Genomic DNA, 24614 nt, shown 5'->3' with positions numbered 1-24614 from the left:
ACTGATACCTAAAAATGTTCACTTTGCCACGTGACCTCAGCAAACTGCATGACCCTGAGTATAACGATATGTTACATAATAAACACGTGGTCAATCCTGCTTCAGTCGATTTGCATTCATAACTGATTCACCAATCCAGTTAAATGCCAAATTGTCTGGATCCCTTTTGGAAAGCAGGTTTGGAACACGCTGGCTTGAGGCCAGTTGAGTAAGGCTTGGAGGTTTCTTGCTCACAAATTAGTACGGATTGGCTTACCAAGTACACTGCCTGAAATGTTCTAACATTATACCCAGAACCACTCCAAGTTCGCCATTAAAACAAACTTTATTTTGAGGAGGCAACATTGCTTACAGCAGGAAAAAGGCACACATAGGGGAAACATCACAGAAACCTCTACGTGTATTCGTACAATCGGAAAGTAACCAATACAAAATGGCATGAAATAAAAGAATCCTTAGGGACAGATCTAGAATCTAGACAGTAAAAGGATTTCCAGTACAGAAATGCTTTGTTCACACAAATATGTCAGTAATTTGGTAAGGAACAAAAATACTGCCTTGAGTGAATTAATTTTCTCATCCTTACAAATGGAAAAGAAAGAAAACTTGTGAGGGTACTGTATGTTGTAAGCAGAGTGAAATTGATGCCATTGTCATGCCTATTATTGATATACCAGCATTGCTAATTGGTCTTCTATTGAAGAAACCTTAGATACAAAGAGGGCTTTGTACATAGTAGAGTTTTAGGTAGAAACAACAGGAGCAATCCACCAAAGTTACAAAATGCACACGAGAACTGGCACTTGTGGGGATCTTGGAGCTTCGAGGTGTACACAAATTAATCTATACAAACTTCATAGCTCAATACATCAAGCAAACCAAAATTATTCTACCTTTTTTTCTTGTCACATACATCGGACTGGGTTTTTTTGTTCAACACATAACATCATTTTGTTACCATCCTGGTGTTTAGCCCAAGTACGAGGGGAGGGAAACAGTTCTGTCACCTTTAGCAGGCCAACATTTTTGTCATGTTCTTCACTGCCCTTCTCCGCATTTTGCTTGTATCTAAGGAAATTATCTTCTCAACTTATCAGTCACCCACGAGAATACCATACAACACTTGCCTCAGAAAATGATTAATACAGCAACACTAGTTGTCCTACCATACATATTTCCCATCGGTGGAACTAAACATGTTTAGTAAGTACAAAAACAAGTCAGCGTTGCATTATAAGTGTACATATTTAAAGTTGTCACCAGTTTATTTCTCACATGCCTCCTTCTGCAATTATTTATATCTAAGTGGTTAATTATCCCTAGAAATGTCTATGTGTCAAATTGCTCATTATCAAGTCAACATTCCTACCAACCTACAAACTACTATAGCAAGCTATTACAACATAAGTCAACAAAATCTATACAAAACATGGGTTATCCCACAAAGGTGTCTCAAAGCATTTGGATTGCAGTTGAAATTTGAAGATGTCAATTCCTCACTGTACGTGTTTGATGACTTGGAATGTTCTATTCACACGTCCGTGCCTATCATTGAAAGAGAGTGAAGAAACTGAACTACGGTACTGTTAAGGCGTTCATTACTGTGGGAGTACAAAATGGGAGTCAAAAAGCCTGTAAGCTACATACTTATCAACACATTAATGACATCAGGGAAAGGGCAACCCCTGATTCGTCGAGGGGGAGGATTCATGTCCCTGATTGGTCGGTTGCACCAGGATGCAGGAGCACACATCTACAACAGCAGACACTTGGGCTTACGCTTCCTCTTCTTATTTGCCAGAGCAGCCTTAGTGGCCGTTTCAAAGACCTCTCGCACCCCCTCTTTGGTCTTGGCTGAGCACTCAAGGTATGCAAAGGCCTGAGAAAAGGGACAGTAGAAGGAAAAAGGGTTACTCAGACACTAAGGACTAAACTCTGAATCTGGCCTAACCTATAAAATTGACCTACTGTATAACACACATCATACTGAAAAAACTGTTCTTCCTAAAATGGCTGTTCACAAAACCCTCAATCAGAATATACTGCAAAGTAATTCAATATTCTCAAGTAAATATAGACATTTTGATGTGTTTTTAATCATTTGCATTGTTTGCAGACAGAACAACGTACAGAAAATTTTGATTATACAGTACTATAAAATCTTATGCAACAAATTAATCTATATGCAATACATATCAAAACATATATGACAGGGAAGAGATTGGGATCTGGTAGAATCACCATGCTGATAGGGTTCCCAATCACAGTCTCCATTCCCTTAAATTTAAAAGACAGATCATTTCATCAATGGCTTGACTTGAAATTCGGGCTTTAAAAATGATAGACCACAGTCTGATACATTCCAAGGGTGCTACAGACGGACAGAACAAGGGAACAGGTTTTCTGCGCGTTCAAAATCTGCGCGTTTGAAAATAAAGTTCTTGAAACATATCCGAAAATGTGCGGTGAGAAATTCTTGGTGACCCTGCTATACGACTTTCCATCCATTACATGAAGTATTAGGTTGAAAAAGCCTGATTTTTAGTCCCTTGGGAATAGGTTAATTTGCATATCCAGAATATTTCAAAATCATGTGAATGGAAACATGGAAAAATGACTAATATGAGGCTCTGTATTGTAAAATATAACAACTTGGGGCTTTTCTTCATTTTGGAAACTTCATTTCATCTTTTCTCAAGCAGATTGTTTCACATGCAAATTTCAACCTTTTTGTGCGTTAAAACTTTTAAAAATCACTTTAAAACTCCTGGAATAATTACAGAAAGGGATGTTGTACACTAGATGCAACAATATGAAACTTAATTCATTTTGTGTCATCTTTATTAAGCTTTTAAGTTTAAAACTGCAAAAAGAGTTTTGAATCCCCAGGAAATTTAGCTTATTTGCATATTTCAACGTGCAGATTTTTGAGGCCCAAGTTTTAGTGCAGACAAAACCCCAGCCCCAGAACAGCCACTTTCAGCAGTGCTGATGTGATCAACTGTCACTTATCTTACTGTATTTACCCTCTGGATTTGTAACACAGAAATATGCATTCAATGTTGTTGAATTTGTGCTTTTCTAGTATCCATATAACTTCAGTGCAGCATGTGCCTCCAACACATCATACTGTACCATGTGAGTACATATGTATAGCACTTACAGAAGGGGATAGAGCTGGCCATGGGAGAAGACATAATTTTCATGGTGGTTTCAACTGGCGCTGAAGTGCTCATCATGAACATAAAACCATTGCAAACATTTCTGCATCTCCAGCATATCACATGTGAGTAAAGAGTTCCTTACGTTGATCATTTCTGCCATATGCCGCCCTTCTTCTGTCTTGACCGGTTCTTGCTTCATTTTGGCCAGCTCACGCTTAGTCGACTCGTCATTCCTCAGATCTTTCTTGTTGCCCACCAAAATGATTGGCACGTTAGGGCAGAAGTGTTTCACCTCGGGGGTCCACTTCTCAGGGATGTTCTCTAAGCTGTGTGGCAACAAGAACCATCTCTGTCATCAATATCATGTATCCAAATGTAGGTTCAGAAGTATAACTCTTTGCTACTTCTACACTACTCACTTATAGTTATACCATTGAAATTGCACCTACAATACAGATATTAGCAGTTCATCATACAGATTACAGAAGAATAACTGCAGGGGCCAGACTTGGACATTGAACATCAAACATGCAAATAGGACCTCATAAATTATCAGAAAATGCAACTAAAGCCTTCTTTCTGAACATAGATTGTGTATGTCTGTTATTTGGGTGGCGGATGATCAACTTATATAATTTATGCAAAGGACAAACTTATTTGCATAATTAATGACAAACACAATTGATATACCAGTTGTAAAGGTAAAATCATTTGGCAAAGGTATGGCGTTTATATGCTGTAAATTCAGTACTTCCTGCAACAACTTGATTTTCATGAGAAAAGGAGATTTTTGGGCTGGTTTTGAAGTTTGCAGTTGAAACAATTCTGTACTACGGAACTAAAAGTGGAAACGTGTCATTAATTTGGAAATCCGGAAAAGATAACACCACAGTGAATGTTTCAAGATCTGTAGTACCTGTCTGGGCTGTCGATGGAGAAACACATGAGGATGACGTCAGTATCTGGGTACGATAGCGGACGCAGTCTGTCGTAGTCTTCCTGTCCAGCCGTGTCCCATAGCGCCAGCTCCACCTGCAGTCAACACAAACATCCTTAAGTTATGGTCTCATACAATAACTACCGGTAAGCTGTAGAATGGAGAAAATATGTACCTTTCATTGTTTTGATGATGGCCTCATATCCAAACAACAGAGTTTCAAAAATGATTTAAGTATTATGTCATTATGTATGCGCGTGAATTGAACTGTCATGCTATGCCGCTTGCGACAACAAAAAATTCATCCCCGGGGTAGCACAGGGCTGCCGGCCAGCACATCGTGCATATCCACCAACATTTTGATCCTAAACATAATCGCTATTATCTGAAACATGTTGGAGGGAGGCACAGAAAAGGTATAAAAGGAGGAGTGGTCCGATCTCTGTCATTCTTGAGAAAGACAAATTAAAGTCGAAACCGGTAGAATACCGTCGTCTCTGAGCAGTCATTTTCCCAAGCTACGAATAGTTGTAGGATTCATCGTATCGGGAGTTTGGGTTTTGCATGAAGAGTAAAACGGTAAATTACTAGCGGGGTATTTGGAAACCCACGCTACTTTCAGCACACTTCCAGCTGAATCGAAACCCCAAATTACGCTAGAAACACCAGAAATCCACATATAAATGCATGTTTTCTCAAAGAGGTTCTGCATTTGCATTTCTTAACTTGTATGTTGCAATGTAAACATGGAAAATAGCGTTCTTTTGTGATTTAAAATGTAACAATTTCAAACAAAATGGTGAGCAGACGGCTTGCTTCCTAAGATTAAGAAGACAAATCAGAGTGCAAGTTCTTATTAGGGGATTCTCCTTCATTATGCCTTCAGCTGAAGCATCAACCAATCAGAAGCGCGTACTACAAGTATGTCACGCCAGGCTCACAAACTCTTCGCTGAACAAAATATGTATTTCTCTGGAAGAATGCTGGAGCACGTTTTATTATGTCTTACGACCGAAAATGCATTTTCTATAAGTTTATCACAAAATAGTCTGCTAAAATCAAATGCTTCGATGTCTGCTCCCTCAACCCTATCTAGACCAGGCTTTTTTGGGATCCCTGGGACCAAGGGGGGGCTCTTTTGACCCCCCCGTCGTATTTTCAAAACGGCTTGAGTTACGATCATCAAATTTGAAGGGGATGATTTTCTAGTAGAGTTTTATATTTTCTGTAATTTTGGTATCGTTATGACGTAATATGACGTAATTATGACGTCATAATGTCATATTTTGGGCTAAAATCGTCAAAATATTAAATTTCCGCTATACTTAAATGTATTGAGCAAAATGATGACAATAAAGCTTATCTTATTGGTGTCTAAGTCTGCCAAGTCTTATGTTTCCAATGGCATCGACACTGACGTCTATGTGACGTCAGAAAATGACGTCATTTGTCCGCCATCTTGGATCGACAACCGTGAATTTTCTAAAATACGACTTTTTCCACATATAACCCCAAAACCCAATAGAGATGGACTGAAAATGATCAAATGATTGTGTTTTGTAAGAAAATAAAAGATTTTGACGGTATTTGAGTAAAAATTACATGTATTTATTGTTGAAAATGGCAATGTCCGCCATCTTGGATTTTGACCCATGACGTCATCAAATTAGCATAAATTATGAATATTTAAATGAAAATATTACTTAAAATTACACAGGATGTTGATGATATTAATAAACAAGTTTGATCTTGCAATTAAACCATGATATCCCATAATTCAAACTGAAATTAGTAAATTTGGGAAAATATGCCTGTCAGAAATCCGTTGCCATGGCAACACGAAAAATCACAAACTAAAACTTTTTTCGCAGAATTGTTGCCAACAATATTTTAGGAAAAGTCACCAAGTTTCGTAGTCCTAGCACACGTCGTTCACTAGTTATGCGACGTCAAAGTCGACGCGGGCACTTTTAGCCCCCCCCTGGTCTAGATAGGGTTAAAATAATAGACTAGATACCAGACCAAAGACCGACCTCAAAAATATATAGATAATTTTGAGATCGGGCTGGGGTCCGTATCCATGGGTTTTAGCCTTTTGTCAAATAGAAATTCTGGCCAGAGGTTTGCACCCAAGCTACAGAAAATTTGTCAATTCTTCATTACATTTGTACATACTGCAGGGCAGTGTTCTCGCCAGGAATTTTTCACAGCGTCGGGCAGGGGTCCGGGGGCCTTCGGCGGCCCCCGGCGGGTTCCAGTCACTTAACTTCTCTTCAGCAGTTTGACGTAACAATATTTCGGGTCAAAGCTTCACAGACAACTAAAAACTCATAAACAACAAACTTTACTCAGCTCAACAGTACTTAAAAATATTGTCCCGGTTGCCATCCGAAGTTGAAGCGCTTGTTTATAGCGCTAGTATCGCTGTTAGCCGCCGTGCCGTGCGACTGTTGTTGACGGTCTCCCCGCGTCGCCGCCTCGCCGTTAGAGTTTAGACGATATTCCCACGGACATGTTTCAAGAAAATACCCGGTAAAAACCGCTATTCCGCGTCAGATTCCATTCTTTAAAACATGTGGGACTCAGTGTTACAGTCTAATAAATATTTCGTAGAAGCACCGCTGTGGGAAAGAAGGTCCAAGGAATGTAATATTACGTAGCATGAAGTTCGCTGTAAACTTGCACACGGCACATGACTGAAACTGTAAACAACAGCCGCGTTTGATTGATAGCCGGCGGCCCTTTGATCAAATCGGAAAGATGCCGACACTGCCTGGCGGTTTGTGGGCGGGGCCACACGGGGCTTGTCGGCGAAACTAACGCCCGGGTTTTACATACAAACTTACGATGGTTTGTATCTTACGAATGCCGATACAAAGAGCTTCAAATTTAGAACAGGAATTTTGGGAAAGCGACCCACTCTTGCTCCAGAATTATGTCGGAAAGAATTGATTCTATTTCCCGCGCTGAAATAAAAATTATGCAACTATCAGTAACAGCCTATGTTGGTCAACCCAGCCCCCAAATAAGGACATTCCCCGGGAACTGGCTGTTCCGAGGAGGTATCCCACCCCACTAATCACTCGCAGCACATGCGCTACTCATTTTATATATTTTTTTGGCACGAACGCAGGGCGGCACACGCAAAATTTAGAACAGGAAATTTTGGAACGCGACCCGTTCTTGCTCTAGAAATGTGTCAGAAATAATTGCTTCTATTTTCCGTACGGAAAAAGAAAGACGCAACTGCCGCGAGTAACAGCCTCTGTTTATCAACGCCGCTCCCTTATGCACATCGGCTGTTCCGGGGAGAGATCCCACCCCGCTAATCACGTGCGGGCAAGGCCCTCTCGCGTCTGTGTTTACATTTCCGCGCGCGGGAACGCAAGGGGTGGGAGGGGCTGCCGGCTGCGAGACAGCGGTACGGCGGGCCGGTGCTGTAAAACACCTCCCTTCGAGTTGATAACTTCCTGAAACAGCGAAGGCGCGTGCTTGGCGCGTGCCTATGTATTTTTACTACGATATTTTTCTTTTATTCCCCATTTTTTTGCCGCTACGCTGGATGAAATAGCAGCGTATCGGGCTTTTTACAGCGTCATTTTTCCAGCCCACAGCGTATCGGCCCGCTATGCTGAAAAGGCCTGGCGAGAACACTGCTGCAGGGCTCAAAATACTGGGTGCATGTGCACCCAGGTGCACCCAATTATTTTCTTGGGTTTATGTATGTAAGGATATCAAAGTATGACATATGTCACAGTAGAGATCACCATCCAGTAGAATTGCCGATTCTCCTAGGAGAGATGGCGATCGGAGCTGGTCCTAGGGCCAACACCGATCGGGATCTCTCCTAGGAGAATCGGCGATTCTACTAGTACAGATGGCGATCGGGGTCTCTCCTAGGGCCAGCTCCGATCCAAACTCAAATGACACTAAGATATGGGAAACAGACTGCGATCGGGATCTCTCCTAGGGCCAGCTCCGATCCAAACTCAAATGATACTAAGATATGGGAAACAGACTGCGATCGGGATCTCTCCTCAAATGATGCTAAGATATTTCTATAGGAAACAGCAATACTTTTTTGATAAACAATGATTTTATCTATTATCAATTCAAACCTACTAACTAGTGCATCTATGAAGGTTACTAACTAGTGAAATGTTCTCAATAGGTGTGAATAATATCTTAAAACCCTGCTTGGTATTTTGACACCTGGTGATCACTTAACAATGGTTAATTGTTCTTCTAAAGCTGTAAAGTGATTCAGTACAAATCTGACTAGTGTCAGATAGTCAGTAGTGAAATGTACTCAATAGGTGTGAAATTGTGACTGAGTAATATCTTGAAACTCTACAGTTATTATTGTTCTTCCAAAAGTGTGAAATTTGCCTAGTTTGATCACCTGTTGGTGTCTTTCACATATTATAAGATTTTTGCCACTACTTTATCAGAAATTACTTAAACCAGAAAACAAACATGAAATCTGCCATAAAAGTGATCGTATATACTATAGTGTAACTTGAGTTCAGTTGAAGAAGTGACCCTAGTGTGGTAGTCTTGAGTGAAGTTAACATTGTAGAAGTGACACACGTAGGCTTGAGTGTTGTTGGTAATGACTTAGTAGGTTTGCATTAATATTAAATAAAATCATTGTTTATCAAAAGAAAGTATTGCTGTTTCCTATATCTTAGCATCATTTGAGTTTGGATCGGAGCTGGCCCTAGGAGAGACCCCGATCGCAATCTGTACTAATTGAATCGCCTATTCTCCTAGGAGAGATCCCGATCGGTGTTGGCCCTAGGACCAGCTCCGATCGCCATCTCTCCTAGGAGAATCGGCGATTCTACTGGATCGTGATCTCTACTGTGACATATACAAGTATACATAATATTCTTGACATCTAAGTGTTAGAAAGACAATGAAAATGTCTCTCATGGTACTATTCAATAATTTGATAGCATGTAACTAAGTTTTGTTATTAGGTTTTTCTGACATTGTACTGTGAATTTGTGACTGAAAGATCACAAAGTGTTAGCGTTGAATTATGGTGACATATTTTTTTTTTTATCCTAAAGATTCCCCGGCTGAAAATTCGGTGTGACATAAGAAAGACATCAAACGGTGCAGGCGTGCAGCGCTCTGTCAGGGTATGTGCGGTACCGCCGCCGCCCAAAAAGAGCCGCATGCTTTATTGAGGTTTTTCTGTCGACTATTTCAGCTCGCATGGAAGCGTTTCCAATGAGTCTCAAATCATCATTTGCATGCTATATTTGCATACAAGTTAGGCCTAGGAAAAAATGTTGTGTTTCCTGTTTCCCTCCTACCTATCCTAGAAAGCTAGAAAAACCTTCTGACCCTAGGGGGGGTGGGCATGTGCACATAGCTTCCAGTTAGAATTTTTATTCAGCCTACTTCCTATTGAAGTCAAAACATTGCTTGACCTATTTAATGAAGTTTAAATGTATCTATTATGCACAAAATAAAAGTTCAACATTAATTGAAAGACAGGTGTCCTTATGCATTTCAGCTTACTGAACATTTCTACTGTACTTGAATAGGGCCTAGGAAAAAAAATGTTGTGTTTCCTGTTTCAGTCCTGAAAAAATTAGGGTCGGTAGGTAGGGGATATCTTTTTTTTTTGTAATTTTTTTTAGGCTAGCCAAAAATCTAGTGATACATATTACAATACAGTTGAACAAAGGAAACTGAAATGCATGAGGACACTTGTCTTTCAATGTCAAACTTTGATTTTGTGCACAATAGATACATTAATCCTTCATTAGATAGGACAAGCAGACTGTTTTTACTTCAATAGGAAGCAGGCTGAATAAAAATTCTAACTGGAAGTTTTGTGACTCCACTACCCACCCAAAAAAAAGTCTAGGGTCGGCAGGTTTTTCTAGGGAAGGTAGGGAAACAGGAAACACAACATTTTTTTTCCTAGGCCTAGTTGAAATTGTCTCACTGGAGTTTACTCACACTCAGAAAAACGATTCGAATAAAACATTTATCCGAATAAAGAATTTTCTATCCGATCCAAAATTGTGTTCACACTGCTCTTCAGCAATCCGATTAGTGCGCTTTCAGTCTTATCTGAATAAAACATTAGTTGCGTTTCACAGATGTATCGCTACGTTTTGTGGTAGCGGTGAGATTCATTTTATTTCTGCACTGGTCGAGGGATTTTTCAACTCCAGTGATCCGCCATTCCTTCGGATATATCTTCATACTATAATGTCCCTGTTTTTATTAACCTTGCCAAGCTTTTTCTGCGTCTCCTCCCACCCCCAGATGGAAATAAGCAGCTTTGTTTGTTCCGGTGTCCACTTGATGAAGATTACCCTCTCTTTTCGCTTATTGTTGTTGGAAGTAAAACACAGCGGATAATGCTCGCTGAAAAACGAAGCGATCAGGTATGTGTAGTGTTTCCCGCGCGATGCGAAGTATGACCCCAAGTTGCCGGATGAATGACGTTACACCCCGGAATTTGCAGAATCCTATCCACTTGCGCGTTCACACTGCCGAATCGCACGAATTAGGACTCCCCGCAGCGCAGTTCTCTCCACTTGCCCCAGTTCTATCCACCTCCCCGAGGTGAATCGCGAAGGATTCACTTCGACAAAATCCAAGTGATTAATCATTTTGGGAGCGTTCACACTTCAGAAACTTATTCGAATTGGGTCGTTTTATTCGGATAACATGTTTTATTCGAATTGTTTTTCTGAGTGTGAATGGGGTCTATGATTGTCTCACTAGAGTTTTGGCCTGCCTAAAAAAATTACAAGAAAAAAAAATCCCTACCTATCGACCCTACTTTTTTCAGGACTGAAATGGAAAACACAACTTTTTTTTACTGGGCCTTAGTGACTTGACATGTTCAACTGTTTTTTCCAGTACTTGAACTGAGTTGTTCTACCACTTCATTCTTGTGACGCTGAAGAAGAGTGATGGCTGTCACTCAAAGCGTCCGGAAGAAATTTTTGAGCCTTATCCCAAGTTATCCTGTTGTAGACATGCGAAGTCTTTAATTAAGTTGTAGTCTTTAATTAACTATTATTAAGCCTAAATTTGCCTCTTTATTAAACTGTGTGTACAATTCAAATAAAAACCAACTATAAAATATGCTACGGAAAAGCAGATACCCAAACACGTGGTCTTCATGTATCCCATTTTACTCACGTACATTTGTAAATTTTCATAAGAGGAGATATCTTAAGTTGTGCAAGTATTTTTGGGGGGTGCAATTAACTTTTGGTTTTTGGTAGTCATTGTCCCTAAACAACCATCACCATGGCATTTCCTGGTAAAATGTAGTATGAATGCAGAACTATCATTATATCGACGAGAAATGCAGTATGATGACTATGAACAAAGTTAAACAAAGTTACATGGTCGACAAAATGTGGTGATATCGAGGACACATGGTTAACAATGAACTTCTTTTTTTCTGCTAGCACAACAAAGTAGGCAAACCATCCTGTGACATAATCTTGAAAACTGAACATTTGTGAATTTTTATGACTGGTATGGGAATCCAGCCGGGTTGGTGATGCATTTAATAGGCATGAATTCAGAACAAAAATACATGACACATAGGAAGTTCTTGGTGATGCGTGATGTTCAAATACACTATGACGAAAGCTGCTTTAGAAGGCAACTTTCCTCCTTTTGATCTCCTAACCTTTGTTTTTTGATCATCCAACCACGCAGTATGAGTCAGAGTATATTTTTGTGTACTACTCTCACCTCTCAAATAAACGTACCGGTACGTTTATTTTTTTCCGCCTCAAAATCCACCCGGTACGTCCTTATTTTAGACGGTACGTTTATTTTTTTTTCAAATTGGGGCTTTCTTAACTAACCAGGGACCCCAAAAATATTGAAATTTTGGTATTTTCTGCCCATATTTCCGCGGTATTTTCGCTTCAAATTCACTATTTTTCGGACGAGGCAGCGCGGATTTCCCTGCCGCTAGCGCTATGACCCAAACATCCTAGGGATGCGTACCGGTACGCAGGACTGGTTCTGGACTTGCAAAAACGTTTCGGTTCAGGTCCAAAAATACCGAAACCCAAGTGATTCGGTACTGGACTCATAAAAAATGTATCCTTTTCGTTTTAGACCATCTTTAACCTTCCATAAATCTTGAAATTTGCGCTGAACAAAGACGAAAACATAGCCAAACATCGAGGTCACATGCTACACACACAGTCACTCACTTCCGTAAATTCTCTATCAAAACACAGAAATTAACAACCAAACAAATTAAAAAGTTACCAATACTTTTCCACAACTTTTCACCCGTAGTCAACTTGTTTTAATGTTCCAGCAACGAAAAAATCCTTCCAAAATAAAGCACAGCGTTCAATCGGCTCGAAAACATCCGCCATGTTGGATTCATCAACTCACGCCAAATCTCGCGGTAATGCGCGAGATATTGACAAATTTGCTGCAGTACCGTTATATCTCGATAGGGGGCAGTGTCTATGACCTCCTTGGTTTCAACAACATTGAAAATACAACAAGTGGTGAAGAAGGTATTCTACTAAGTTGGAATGTTTCTTCAAAATTTTATTTTGTAACAATGATCATAAAATAAACTTCTTTTTTTATGTCTTCAATTTTTATTTTCATTCATTTTTTGCTTTTATTTTAATCTTTGTTGATGGACACTCAGATAAAGAAAATATGTGCAATAACATGGGAATTATTCTGTTCATTATTTATACAATTAACTGATATGGTACTGAGGCATAAATAAATAAAAAGAGCATACCTGCTTATCATCTTCTCTTGGACTGAAGTAGCATGGACACAGTTTACATGTCAATTTGGTATTTTTCCGGGGGGTACTTTTATTCCAGGAGGTACTTTTATTTGATTTTGAAGATTTGTCCGGGGGGTACTTTTATTCCAGGGGGTACTTCTATTTGAGAGGTGAGAGTAAGTACATACATGTATATATCCTAAAGATGCTCACATACAGAATCGTTCCAGCCTTTGCGTAAAAATCTATATTTATGTGTAACAGTTGAGAGTTTGTGCTGTGTACGTTGTACATCACGGGACAGGCCGGTTGAAGTGTAGCGGGTGTTGTTAGGAGAAGGATCGGGTCCCGACAGTCCCCTGCCCCGGCAGATATGACCTCACACCCCTGGTATGTCATCATCATGGCGCCCGCCTCTACAATGGTCACCGTTCGCCCCGCTGCCACTCTCCACAAACAAAACACTACAACCACAATCTTACCCTGTAAAATATCTGCCCATCGGGTCAATACCTATACAAGTCCCGCTGGTTGTGTAGTTTGAAACGATGGTTGGAAGTTGGGCGATGTTTTCGTGCACAAACCTGGCAGTCTGAACCCCGGAAGGGCGTGGACCGACCTCGCGCTGGGCAGAATCAGCAGCGAAATCCTCTACCGCTTCCCAAACAAACAATTCTCGGTGGAAAACAAGTGAAATATCTCCATAGTATGGAGCTTTTACGTGGTAGCTAGAAGCAAATCTTTACAAGAGTTTGTCCCTGCTGTTATGTAAGGAAATACGACCCTATTACTGATAAATCGGGCAAAGCCGGTAAACACACTGGCGGTAAACCGGCCATGCATGCAACTAGCTTTTCTGGTCTCTCTGGTATGCATGTACCCAAAAATGTAGTCATCCGAACGCGCAATCTAGGAAACACCATTTTCCAACAAACTACGGGAATTAGAATCGACAGAGAGAAAAACAAACTTACCAATTTTCCGTCAACTTCTATGTCTGCTACATAGTTTTCGAAGACGGTGGGCACGTATACCTCCGGAAACTGGTCTTTGCTGAAGACGATTAAAAGGCAGGTTTTACCACAAGCACCGTCGCCTACTATTACCAGCTTCTTCCGTATCGCCGCCATCGGTTCTAACGGCCCAGATATGAACTTAAAGCAGAAATCTGTGAGCAAATTTCAGTCGGATTCACCAAATCCTCTTGAGGAAGAAATTCAGACAAATTACTGTTAGAATTCAAAATGGCGGCACGCAAAGCACACTGGGCAATCCACACCCACCAGCATGCTTTGCGCGTGAGTAGTAAAGGTCGCATAACACAGTATTTATGGGCGACCCCCGTGGACATAAGTAGATCGGGCACAAAATAGGTCGTCGCAGTTCTTGAAAAGCCATAGAAATTTTTCTGTGCACGTCAGCGAGTCGGAAACTGTGGTGAATAGTAGAGGGATACGTAAGTTTTGAGGCTGTATGAGTTGGGTTACGATGTTTGTTTGGCTGGGTAGAATTTCGCGCACGAATCTGGTTCCCGCTACTTCCGTGTGTCGGCTGCTGTATGGTGACCTCCGCCGGGGGTCATTTCAAAGTGTTCTTTCTGGGAAAACGAGCAGGCAAACTTCATCTCATTTTCACATATGTTGTAGATTATACCCTCAACTCCAACATATCGAATTCTTGTTAATTACTTTTGCACCCTGATATATTTTTTGAGTCGTCGAACCACCTCACTTTGGGGTCCTTAAGTTAACCATGTAAATCCCCATGGGCGAAAAACTGTGTTCTGCTACCTTTAAAGTGAAGCATTTTTCTTGTATTTTCTAAGGAGGCTATAGACGTGAAATCTACTAGTATTAATCCGTTTTTTGGCGACCCCTCAGGGGTTAGCCTAATAGCAGAGCAGGTGTCCGTTTGACAAGAATTCCCAAAATTCCGCAGGCATGTCAGGAATTTTTCTACAAACATGTCAGGAATTAATTTTTCCATGCCTGCGTAGTTGCATCATCCGTTTAGAGGGGAATAACTCGGGAATGGGCTGACGGATCTTCATATTTGGGCTGTAGATAGCTTCAGAGATGCCTTACATGATTAAATGACAACCATGCAAATCAGGGGCTAATTTGCATACTTACTGAGGACAGTTTATAAATACTAAAAAATATACCATATGTTAAACCGTTAAACCGGAGAGTGAGTGAGTGAGTGAGTGAGTGAGTAATGTAATGTTAACTAAAAAAGGGAGAAATAGTAGGCTTACGTTAAGTATATATATGATTGGCAAAAATTTCCGAAATTCCACAGCAAGTCATCCTCGCGTGCGCAATTGCACCATCCTTTTGAAAGGGAATAACTCGCAAACGGGTTGACAGATCATTGTGATTTTTGGCATATAGATAACTTCGGAGATACCTTCCATAAATATGGGCTATTAATGCAAACTAGGGACTAATTTGCATAATAAATGAGCACAGTTTATTAAGCCACAGAATTTCATTACTACTAGGACTCTTAAACATGACATATGTAGCTAGAAAAGAAGTACCGATAGACGTCAATTATGCAAATTGTTACATAATTTACACAATTGAATAGAAACTTATTCTAGTGTTGAATGACGAAAATTCCATTCTTGAACATTTGGTAGCAACATGTAGGTTAAGTTGAACATGCGACGTAAGTCATGCAAATTAGGGTCTCATTTACACAATTTATAAGAAAATGCTACAATAGCTTTCTTTGATAAGACTTTCATACTTTGAACATAGGGTAGAGGAGGGTAGAGGTAGAGGAGATGATCAACAGATATCCTTTATGCAAATGAGGACCTCATTTGTATAACCAAAGAGAAACATCGATAGGTCACTCGTCACAAGAGATCACCTTTCTTGTTAGCAGCAATGCCCAAAAGACATCCATCGCGTAAAACAATCTTCATACATACAGCCAGGCGAAATACAACACACCTATAACAACAATCATTAATACGTATCAACAATAAACCCGTCGCCATGGCAATAGTTTTTATTGCTACACGTATTAGATTTAGCAAACAATGACAGAAAGTGCTCGTACGATATATAATATTGATCTGATGTGTAAATATTTTTTTAAAAAGTAGCGGGTCCTTTCTCAGCAGTGGAACACGCGGTTTCTTTAGCGCCTTTCTCGAGGGTCTGCATGGGGGGATCGACAACGGTTTACGCTGAATTCAGAGAACCCCTTACGTATTACGCTACATCAAGGAAGGCAATTACGCTAGATTTCTTTGCCACACTACAAATTACGTAGATAAGATGGTTTTCCCTACGAGTTACGGGAAATAAAAATAGACTGCCTACATATTGTTTTTTCAGTGCTGAATCATGGTTCGCCAGCACTGGAAACTGGGTCAGTGCGGAATCCGCTACTTTTGTATATATCAGCACTCGGTTCCAGTGCTGACGGCGAGTAAACAGTGCGGAATAACCTTAGAAGTGTTTTTTTTTAACCGGATTATTCAGAGCATGAAGGTCATTAGACAACTTCAAGGCAATGAACTAAGAAGTTGGAAACAATTGAACTCGGAGATAGCGGTTGACATCCAGGAGTTCCATAATTTGGCTGTCCGGGGAAAGAAACAGTAGTTCTCCGTCACAGCGCCCCAACATCAGCACTGGTTTTAAACCGAGAGCTGAGAGGAGTTCAACACTGGAATTCCAGTGCTCGCACTGAAAACCAGTGCTGAACTTTCTTCAGCATTGGGCGCCCTTGATGAGGCCGATTCGATCGTTGATATTAGAACCAAAACCGTGCGGAACCCACTACGTTTGTATATTTGCATCTGATGTATGCACGATTATGGCATGAGTGTATCAAATGAAATGTTTCAGATATGGACCGATACATTTTTAAATGATGTTCCCGTAGCTCAACCGGTAACGACTTCACAGTTAAGCTCATGGTCCCGATTAGTCCGGTTCTGGATTATGGGAAAGAGAATACTGGTTGACGAGCTGCATTCGTCTTTCAGAAGGGACCTGTAATGAAGGTCCTGTGTTTGAGGAGGTCCTCTAGCGTGCTACACTCATTACTCATGGGCATCTACTGGCTGTAATAGTACAACAATGCATATAACAACACCACTTTATGGACCTAAATCTTTGATCTGATGACACACGATTCCATGATAGTGCGCGGGAAAAAATGACGAAAGGGTTTCGAGGGAATTTATTACTAACATGACTGGAAAGTGTAAGAAATGATGTGTTTTTGGTGAAAACTGATTTCGGGCCCGACCCTGACACCTCTGTGTATACATGTAGTCAAATAGAATATTTGAATGGTTTATTTTACATAGAGACATAGAGATTATAAACAAAACATCACACTTGCAGTCACTATAGTATGACTGAATTGTGCCGAGTATTTACAATTATCACACACACTACAAGATGGTATACAAGGTTTAAAAGTGAGAAATTGTTGCAATGTTGTTTACAATAAAGTTAAAAACTAATAAAGTGAGTGGTAATTATCATATTGCACTTTAAAGTATTGCACGTCAATACTGCACGAGAAGAGAAATCCAAAACACTGTAAATCTGATTTAGATTGTAGCAAGGCCAGGTTGCCCGTACATCAGTAACAGATGCGTAGGGGTGGCGCCCATCTCCATTTCTGTAGCCCTTGGGCCACACATGTGCAAGCCACTACAGCAGGGGGCTGGCCCGGTGGTAGTGATGTGTGTTTAACTTCCATACTCTTCCTCATTAGTGCTGAGTGCTAAGCAGAGAAAGCAGCATGTACCATTTTTAAAGTCTTTGGTATGACTCGGCCGGGGATCGAACTCATGACCTACCGAATGCAAGGCGAACACTCGGCCATTGCACCGGCACATTGTAGTAAGGCCAGGTTGATATCGGAAAACGTCTTAAAATGTCATAGAATGACAAGGTCAACTCCAATATCACAAAAGATGTGAAAGAAAAAAATTTTGTTCGGCAGAACATACTGTGTTTTTAGTCATTTGTTCAACCTTCCCGACCACTTAAAATTGATAATTAAGTCAGTATTTTGGGCCATTTTTTTTTTATTCGCACGCTCAGTTTTTGGGTTCACAGAGGATGTCCTAATGTCCTACATCATGGCCTTACTGCAAATATTCTGAATTTAAGAAATCAATATAGATTGACATTGCAACTGATTTTCTACAACATATTCTTATCATTTTGCACCTTTCCAGCACTAATCCATGTTGATTTGACACCTAGTATCATGAAGACATCCATGGGCACATCAAGTTTTGGTTGTTTCTAAAAAAAAGTTTACAAACAATTGCTTTAAATCGTACAAAGCAGCTGCAAAATGAGTAAATAAATGCCAGAGATTGAAGAAATATATATATATATCAGAAACATATGTCATAGAATACCAACATCAATTCCAAGGTCAAAGCAGACGATGTGTATGAACAAAAATGAAGGATATATTGTTCAGTATGCAATACTCTGCGTGTTTGGGCATTTGTTCCACCTTCCTGACCAGACTCCCTAGTGAAGGCAAATTTTTTCTTCGCTCTTGCATCAATTTTGGGGTTCCCAGCGGATGTCATCCATATAATCAAATCAATGTGGCATTGGTAGAGCTAACGACACAGTGTGTTTATTCAAGTTCTGTCTGTACATTTCATGTAGACAAAGCACCATACTAAATTTGATGGTTCTCTCCCAAGGCCAGCCCTTTGTAGTAGCCTTGGCTTGTTGAGTGATCTTGGCTGCCTGTAATGTCAGCCGAACGAATAAATAGATTGTACTATGACAATAAATGACGTTTTTATTGTGAGCAGATAAATATGCGTGGACAACCTGGTAATGGTATCAAATTTGTGTTGCAGATTTATTCACAAGCCACACAAAGTAAATCTGACTTCACTCCATTCATATACTTTCACTATGAAAATATGTAGTAGACACATCTTGTTCTGCTTCTTGGGTCATCACTTCAGTAGACATTTGTCAAAGGTACAGTGTACATATAACAGAACACAATAGCCTTCCACAACAAGGTTTCTTATTGACTTACACGTATACTTAATAATCATTGTAAGATAATCAATACCTTCAACACAAATTAGCAATAAAACATGAGCTTGTTCCTGTCTTAAAATCAAAATAAAGGCAGTGTAAAAAAATCCACCCCACTGAAAAGGCAAATACATTTATACATTAAAAATGAAATCCTACCTACAAAGGCTAAAATGATGTTTTCTTTCACTTTATGACTCCACATTTGTCATTGACACGAAGGACTAGTCATTGCTTTAATGTATGGTGATAAAACAATTCACTGTTTCGTAAAACACCCATTTCGATGTGCAAGTGTAGGGTGAAATAGTTTCATGTTTCTATCTGAAAGCTTGGAAGACACAATTTGCTGTATACTACATGTAGCATATTTTAGACAGAAATATGTGGTGCATACAATCCTTTCAATTCCATTTTGCATGGCACTAACTGCTAACCTTATATACAAAGTTGTTGATCTGAGGACATATAACATAATCTGTCAGAGAGAAATTGCACATAGTGGTGAGATCCATCTTTACATATTACTTTTTTTGTATAATGCTATTTTGACATTGACAAGAGTAGTGCCATCTCTCCTTGACTTTAAAATGCTGTCTGTCATGGGCATGGGTTCTTTGTGCTTCTCATTGTTTTCTTCTGATGGGCTTCGCCCATGTGGATCTGAGGACTACACAAATATCATACTGCTTTGAAACAAGCAGCTATTGTTCCACAATATGGGAAATATATTTACTTATACGAGGGGCGTGCAATAAGTAATGCCCCTGACCCACTTCCAGTCGTCTGATCTAGATGAAATTTTGTATGTGTAATGATTCATATCTCTATGGGTTATGTTGCAAAAAACAGCTCTGAACTAATTGTGGTTTCTGATTTACTGGTGTTTGAACTGAGTCAGGTGCGAAATGGACCAGGTGTGAAATGGAACCAGTTGAGTGTCGCGCAGTGATCCGGTTTTTGTATTTGAAAGGACGCACACCAAAGAAGACTTTTGATGAAATGAATGAAACTTATGGTGATGATGCCCCATCATATGACCTTGTAAAACGCTGGCATCCTGAATTCAAACGTGGCCGGAAGTCTGTGGAAACAGCTCCTAGACCTGGTCGTACCTCTTCTGCCATTGATGAGGCATCTGTTGGAGGACCAACCTGGGGTGTCCTACAAAAACGGTGTCCAGAGCTGCATCAAACGATGGGAGAAATGCATAACTCTGGGTGATTCCTATGAAGAGAATGACTAATATCTGTGCCAAGTTTCATTAATCTCCTGCTATGGGAAATGGGTCAGGGGCATTACTTATTGCACGCACCTCGTAGATTTGCATTTGTCACATGACCATTACAGTTGTCACAGACGTAGCAATTTCAAATAGATCATTCAGTACTCCATCATCAATCTGAAAATGATAACCATTTGACAATCTTTATCGAATATCAACAGTTAGTTCTTTGTACATTGTTAGGACTAACATCTCTCAATACATGGGTGTCAGAAACAAAATTTCTTTAAGCTTTTGAGAAGTGAGCACTGCAGGAACCTATATTGGCATCTAACTCAGTCAAAGAGACAGACACCAAGCAACTTGCATGGTTATTTCGATTACTGGCTTCGGAACAGTCGCTTGGCTTTGATCTTGTGAATTAAGAAATCATCTGCGCTATGTTAAAACTAGTCCACCCCAGCCCATGTCTTCTGCCTCTTTGCCTCATCATCATCACTATCATTGTCGGTTGGCCGCTTAGTGTTTCCAAACAAGGCATCGTGGCTGAGGGTATGTGAACCGGTGAAAATGGGTCCACTTCTCTTGGAATGCACATCCTTTCTGTAGCTACACACGGCATGCTCCAGTGTATTGTTGCTACTTGCAGCTTCAACCTAGGGAACAAGGGAAACAGCTGCAGTCAGTGTCAATAGTTGCATCCTTCATTTCTCCTTTTTACAAACCATACAACTAGAACAAGTTGGTATGCTTTGCATGCAGAAATATATGTGTAAGCATACTTGCTGGAAAAAAAGAACATAAAAATGTGGGGGAAAAAAACAGGCTATGCAAATATATCTACATGATTGTACATGTACATACTATAAATACAATTAAGTTCACAGTGATTTGATTTCATGGAAAGGAAAAAAATGAAGTATTCACAGTGGTTTTGAGTTCATGATAATGCTATAGACACACTACAGTCACGCATTACTGTAATGAAAACACAAGTGTCTTTAGATTTTAGTGACAACAAGTCGGAAACCTAGTGTCATTGAGTGCTACAATTGCTACATTGTGTACGAGGGGTGATCAATAAGTCCTCGGCCTCACTCAGAAATAATAAGCACAACTCAGATTTCTAAGCATAGATGTCAAGTATAAGGGTCTTATATGAATGTGTACCAAAATTCAAATTAGTGTGATCATACATGTCCAGAAATGGGTGAAATGTACGAAGTTTGGATCAGCCTACGTCACACGTAATTTCCGACAACTTCTAGCTTCCGACAACTTCCGACAACCGCTGTCGGCAAAGTTCGGGAAACGTCGACAATTATCTGTGACGTAGCTATGCTAAGTTGGTACATGGGGGGGACCTAATGTACGAAGTACGAAGTTAAAATGTTTTCTATTTTGTGGGTTATGCTAAGTTCGTACATGGGGCGGACCTAATGTACGAAGTACGATGTACGAAGTTAAAATGTTTTCTATTTTGTGGGTTATGCTAAGTCCGTACATGGGGCGGACCTAATGTACGAAGTACGATGTACGAAGTTAAGATGTTTTGACTTTGTTGTGAGTTATGCTATCTTCGTTTATGGGTCGGGCCTGGTGTACGAAGTCAAGATGTTTTGACTATGCTGTGGGTTATGCTAACTACGTACGCAGTATTCTATTCTACTTTCACCTGTCGCACATGGTCAGCCACGCGTTAATCACATGCTCTCATCATCGATCACCAATTATTGAGTGCGGGTGGAGAACAATCTGTATCATCTAACTCGTGAACTAGATCGTTTATAAAAATATTAAAAAGTCTAGGGCTTAGTTTACACTCCTGCCTGACACCCTTATTGGTAACAAACAGTGGTGTTAGGCCAGATAACGTTAGAATCAACCATCTCATAAAAGTAAGAGGTTCCTATAGAATGACTTATATGAAATGAGTTTTAGATCATTTTGTTTTGACTAACATTAGGTAGCATCTTTGTGACTGTTGTATACCATTATGCCTTAGTGATAACGATAACATTTATGGGAACTCGAAAATATTTTCATCATTCTAAATTTTGTTACTTTTTATTATTTAAAACTTATTCAAGTGCCTTCTGTACGGTCTTAGAACTGTCAACTTTGTATTTCTGACGTGATCACCATTCTTCAATGCACTTGATGAACATAGATATAGGTCTTATTTATCAAAGTTTGTAATTTTTTCATCGTTCAATATGGTGTTTTAATAAGACCTCTCATTTTTTAATTCGACTCTAACGATTCGTACAACGTTAAGCCTGACCATCTGTACTGAAGATCTGTTAACTTTGTACATCGTACATCGTACACTAACCCTGCTCCTCTGTACGAAGTTAGATTTTTTAACTTTGTACATCGTACACCGTACACCAACCCTGCCTACCTGTACGAAGTTAGATTTGTTAAGTTCGTACATCGTACATCGTACACCAACCCTGCCTGCCTGTACGAAGTTAGATTTGTTAACTCCGTACATTGTACATCGTACACCAACCCTGCCTGCCTGTACGAAGTTAGATTTGTTAACTCCGTACATCGTACACTACCCCTGCATACCTGTACGAAGGTAGATTTGTTAAGTTCGTACATCGTACATCGTACACCAACCCTGCCTACCTGTACGAAGTTAGATTTGTTAAGTTCGTACATCGTACATCGTACACAAACCCTGCCTACCTGTACGAAGTTAGATGACGTCACCTAAAACTTCCGAAGTTTACCGATTACGGTCTATATCTACCTTTAACTTCGTACAAGTTCGTACAAGTTCGTACACACTAACTTCGTACATTTACCCCATTTCTGGACATACCTCAGTGTGATCATTACTTTGCAAGCGACACCCAGTAACGTTAGAGAAGGGACAAGGACAAAAAACGTGAACAATTGAGCTGCGACCTGAGGTGTGGGGGTCAACTTGCGCTACTGGAAGTCAGACACCCACTTATTTCTGCTTGAAATAGGAAGAGAATCATTATCAAACATTTTGAAAATGTTTTTTGTTAATGACAAAGAATTTACGGCATGGGGAACATGACCCACACGTCTGATCATAATTCACCCTTGTTTTTCTCGCCACTTACCGTCTGATTAGCAAAACAAGAAAGCTTCTGAAAAAAGCTGGCTGGTGCGTATTTTGGAAAAAGCCTGGATGTTCAACAAAATCACATGAAAAAAAGAGTTTTTAAACATCGAATTACTGAATTGGTCTGTCTTCTATTAAAAAAACATTACCTGAGATTTGTCTAACAAAGAAAAAAAAAAATTGTCATAAGTGGGTATCGAACCCACGATTCACGGCTGCAGAAGCAAATTGCTACCTTCACCCAGTGCCGTGGGTCGCTAGGCTAAGACAAGACAAGACAGTAAGGATAAGACAAGAAGGGCTTGATCCATTGAACCATTGATTGAACCATTGAAAGACCCGCTTCTCCTGCCTCAGAGCTGGTGCTATGCACCAGCAAAAAAGAATCCCTGGAAAGTAATGACTGCAATGATTTGAAATTTAGAGGATATTCATAAAAGGCTTCATACTATGATGTTGTGCTTCGAAATCTGAGTTGTGCTTATTATTTCTGGGTGAGGCCGAGGACTTATTGATCACCCCTCGTACAATGCAGAAGACTCATGAGTGCTTTAGTACATATTTGACTCACGCCATCCAAGCCATGTTATGTACCGGTATTGCATGTGTCATAAATCAATCAAAGGAATGTCAACTCATTTTCAAATATACAATGTACAACTAACTAGATGTGTACCACTAGTAACTTATAACCTATCTGTCTAAAAAACCTAGCCTGGTATCCAGCCGTATTATAGCTCCAGAGTGCAGGAGTGCAGAGTCTCAGAGGATGGCCATGTGGTCCCACCACCTCCAAACTGCACCTCACAGACTTAACATCGCCCCGAAGGAATCTCTTCCTCCAGGAGCAGAGGAGGCATGGCCAATCTGGTCATGCCTCAACCGCCTTAGAACAGGCACAGGAAGATGCAAGACCCTCATGGCAAAGTGGGGTCTTAGCCCAGATGGACAGACTGCCTGTGACTGTGGACAGGAGCAGACTATGAAACACCTTCTTGTCTGCCCCCTCCTGTCCGAACCATGCACCAAAGAAGATCTGGAAGCTCTGACCCCCAGAGGAAGGGAGTGTGTGGAGTATTGGACTAGGAAAGTTTAGTGATGACACGACGAAGAATAGCTCCAGAGTTTCTTCTGTCAGGAGCTGTAAACAGCTAGATACCAGGCTATAAAACAGCCTGTAAAATTGTTTGTAAAATAACACATTTTTTGCTAGGCCTTACAATGATAGATAGGCATGAGGAAAAGAAATCTTTTGATTTTTATGGTTGCATTATTTCAAATATGTTGACACTACACTAACTACAATGTACTAAATCCACTCCGATATTTGAAAATGGGATGTTCTTGTGCAAT

At 40.1% G+C, this 24614-nt stretch overlaps 2 protein-coding genes across 4 annotated transcripts in view; both read right to left on the bottom strand.

The window, feature by feature from the left end:
- Positions 1–306: 306 nt before the first annotated feature.
- LOC118411230 (rho-related GTP-binding protein RhoA-C) lies at positions 307–14152 on the bottom strand. Its single transcript, XM_035813359.1, has 4 exons — positions 13843–14152; positions 4081–4196; positions 3307–3490; positions 307–1879 (listed from the first exon to the last, which is right to left on the bottom strand). Exons 1-4 carry the CDS (start codon positions 13996–13998, stop codon positions 1754–1756), a joined length of 582 nt encoding a protein of 193 aa, XP_035669252.1. The 5' UTR covers positions 13999–14152; the 3' UTR covers positions 307–1753.
- Positions 14153–20294: 6142 nt separating this feature from the next.
- The window catches only part of LOC118410862 (ethanolamine-phosphate phospho-lyase-like), a 22733-nt gene continuing 18413 nt past the window's right edge, over positions 20295–24614 (bottom strand). For all 3 annotated transcript variants that reach the window (XM_035812723.1, XM_035812726.1, XM_035812724.1), the window contains one exon: positions 20295–20811. In XM_035812723.1, coding sequence (XP_035668616.1) covers positions 20605–20811 — 207 coding nt within the window. In that variant the 3' untranslated portion in view covers positions 20295–20604. The remainder of the gene's footprint in view (positions 20812–24614) is intronic.

This window comes from Branchiostoma floridae, chromosome 3 (assembly GCF_000003815.2).
Source record: "Branchiostoma floridae strain S238N-H82 chromosome 3, Bfl_VNyyK, whole genome shotgun sequence".
NCBI classification, from domain to species: Eukaryota; Metazoa; Chordata; class Leptocardii; order Amphioxiformes; family Branchiostomatidae; genus Branchiostoma; species Branchiostoma floridae.
Note: the sequence above shows the minus strand (reverse complement) of the source record. Positions and strands in the feature narration are given on the sequence as shown.

Coding starts and splice junctions, on each gene's coding strand:
- LOC118411230 (XM_035813359.1), bottom strand. CDS start 13,998: ATGGCGGCGATACGGAAGAAGCTGGTAATAGTAGGCGACGGTGCTTGT. Junction 4,197..13,842: donor TAGAAGTTGACGGAAAATTG/GTAAGTTTGTTT, acceptor TGTTGACTGCAG/GTGGAGCTGGCGCTATGGGA. Junction 1,880..3,306: donor ATATGGCAGAAATGATCAAC/GTAAGGAACTCT, acceptor CCCTTTTCTCAG/GCCTTTGCATACCTTGAGTG.